The sequence below is a fragment of the Mus caroli genome, chromosome 12 (genome assembly GCF_900094665.2).
Source record: "Mus caroli chromosome 12, CAROLI_EIJ_v1.1, whole genome shotgun sequence".
NCBI lineage: Eukaryota > Metazoa > Chordata > Mammalia > Rodentia > Muridae > Mus > Mus caroli.
Genome location: NC_034581.1, coordinates 107,713,424 through 107,716,497, shown reverse-complemented (window position 1 = coordinate 107,716,497; position 3,074 = coordinate 107,713,424). Strand labels below are relative to the sequence as shown.

Here is a 3,074-nt window from a genome sequence, read left to right as displayed (position 1 = left end):
TGGCGGGGTGTAAGGAATCAGGGGGCTCCCTAGGTCTGTGTTTGGGTTTAGTGAATAAAGACAAGACCCAGAAGGAATCTATGACCAACAGCCCCAGGGAAAAGGAATGTCACCATTCTGTCCTCAATGTGTCCCAGAACAGATTTAATGTGTCTCACCAAGAAACTGGTGGTCCTGGGAAAGCTCTGAATCCCCAGGCCCCAGCCAGAAGAGACAATGGCAATTCATCGCATCTCTGGGCCACCAAACGCTGTGGGGTACCTATGTTCTGGACATAAAGGACAACCTAGTCCCTCTGTCAACATTACGTAGCCTACCTTAAAGCTACTCCATTCATCCTGAGACCATAATGGCTTCCAGTCTGCCACCCAGCTCCCATGCTTCATTTCTGGACATTCCCTAGATGGTGTCACTGTCACCTGGTCTAAAGGACAGACAGGAGATACCTCACACATATCCACAAAATTTCCCAATCAAGAAAGAGGGCAAGTTTGCCTCTTCATCCAAACTTGTGCCCAGCTCTCCTGGAAGCCCCTGTGCTAAGCCAGCTAGGGGCAGTGAGTGAGCAAACCCTGGTGGGGTGTAAGGAATCAGGGAGCTCCCTAGGTCTGTGTTTGGGTTTAGAGAATAAAGACAAGACCCAGAAGGAATCTAACCATCTGTCTCCTAGACTGGAATGGGGTCCCCAGAGCCCTGCTCCTGTCACAGCTGCCCTAATCAGTTCCCCATGCTGCAGGCATGCAGTGACATAAATAAGTCTAACCTAGGTCCTTCCTTTCTCACAGCCTCTATCAAGAACCCTCAGCTCTACCCCTTGAAGCCCTGTAAAGGCACTGCTTCCACGACCCTGGGCTGCCTGGTAAAGGACTACTTCCCTGGTCCTGTGACTGTGACCTGGTATTCAGACTCCCTGAACATGAGCACTGTGAACTTCCCTGCCATCGGCTCTGAACTCAAGATCACCACCAGCCAAGTGACCAGCTGGAGCAAGTCAGCCAAGAACTTCACATGCCACGTGACACATCCTCCATCATTCAACGAAAGTAGGACTATCCTAGGTAAGTAGGGCTGGGCTGACAGTTACACTGTGTATTTTCCCTTGGAGATGGAACGGTTTCTGTCTAATCAGGAACTTGTCACAATTTCCTTTCATAAAGGACTTCATAAGAGATTTTTTTTCTACTTCTATCATGTTTAGTGCTCCAAATAGATTTTAAAAACTGGTTGAGTGCATATTACTTTTAGCCTCAGAAGACATCATGTATATTTAAGAGGCATTTAACTATTGTAAATTATTTTGATGACTTTAAAAAATGTTAATACTGAGTTGTATATTTTTAAATAAATTTTATTAGTTTAGTTTAAAAAAAGAAAAGAAAATGATTAATTTTATTTAAAAAATCTCCTATATTTAAAAAAAGAAAAAAAAAAGCAGAGCTGGGCTGGCTACAGTTACCACAAGAACATGGTCATAGGAGGAAGGGACTCTTCTACATAGCTATGACAGGAGAGCGGGGGACCCAACATACTCGGGGGCCTACCTTGAGGGAACACAAGGCCAGGGCAATACTCACAGCTCATTGCCTCTGCCCTAGTTCAACCTGTCAACATCACTGAGCCCACCTTGAAGCTACTCCATTCATCCTGCGACCCCAATGCATTCCACTCCACCATCCAGCTGTACTGCTTCATTTATGGCCACATCCTAAATGATGTCTCTGTCAGCTGGCTAATGGACGATCGGGAGATAACTGATACACTTGCACAAACTGTTCTAATCAAGGAGGAAGGCAAACTAGCCTCTACCTACAGTAAACTCAACATCACTGAGCAGCAATGGATGTCTGAAAGCACTTTCACCTGCAAGGTCACCTCCCAAGGCGTAGACTATTTGGCCCACACTCGGAGATGCCCAGGTAGGTCTACACTCACCTGATGCCCAGACCTCAGAGTTCTGAGGGAAAGGCAGGCTCTCACACAGCCCTTCCTCCTCGACAGATCATGAGCCACGGGGTGTGATTACCTACCTGATCCCACCCAGCCCCCTGGACCTGTATCAAAATGGTGCTCCCAAGCTTACCTGTCTGGTGGTGGACCTGGAAAGCGAGAAGAATGTCAACGTGACGTGGAACCAAGAGAAGAAGACTCCAGTCTCAGCATCCCAGTGGTACACTAAGCACCACCATAACGCCACAACCAGTATTACCTCTATCCTGCCTGTAGTTGCCAAGGACTGGATTGAAGGCTACGGCTACCAATGCATAGTGGCCCACCCTGATTTTCCCAAGCCCATTGTGCGTTCCATCACCAAGACCCCAGGTGAGTACAGGAGGTGGAGAGTGGGCCAGCCCTTCTTCATGTTCAGAGAACATGGTTAACTGGTTAACTCATGTCTGCCCACAGGCCAGCGCTCAGCCCCCGAGGTATATGTGTTCCCACCTCCAGAGGAGGAGAGCGAGGACAAACGCACACTCACCTGCTTGATCCAGAACTTCTTCCCTGAGGATATCTCTGTGCAGTGGCTGGAGGATGGCAAACCGATCTCAAACAGCCAGCACAGTACCACAACACCCCTGAAATCCAATGGCTCCAATCAAGGCTTCTTCATCTTCAGTCGCCTAGAGGTCACCAAGACACTCTGGACACAGAGAAAACAGTTCACCTGCCAAGTGATCCATGAGGCACTTCAGAAACCCAGGAAACTGGAGAAAACAATATCCACGAGCCTTGGTAACACCTCCCTCCATCCCTCCCAGGCCTCCATGTAGCTGTGGTGGGGAAGGTGGATGGCAGACATCCGCTCACTGTTGTAACACCAGGAAGCTACCCCAATAAACACTCAGTGCCTGATTAGAGCCCTGGGTGCCTGTTCTTGGGGAAGGCAGGTTATGGGCAGAAATATCTTGGCCTGAAAGAAGGGACACCCCAAGAGAAGGACAGGAGTGAAGCATGGCTCACCCATCTGTCTATGTGTTGGGTATTTGACAAATAGGACATCACAGGACTTCAGCATAGGTACCCCCTGGTCCTTCCTGCTCTTCACTGTAGATCATGTACCTGATCTCTAGAGATGT

At 48.5% G+C, this 3,074-nt stretch overlaps 1 gene segment (V, D, J or C); it reads left to right on the top strand.

Moving 5' to 3' along the window:
- Positions 1-676: 676 nt before the first annotated feature.
- On the top strand, positions 677-2,849 carry LOC110306602. The segment is given in 4 exon segments: positions 677-1,058; positions 1,596-1,916; positions 1,999-2,319; positions 2,404-2,849. Coding segments are annotated over 4 exon segments (1,389 nt in total).
- The last annotated feature ends 225 nt before the right edge of the window (positions 2,850-3,074 follow it).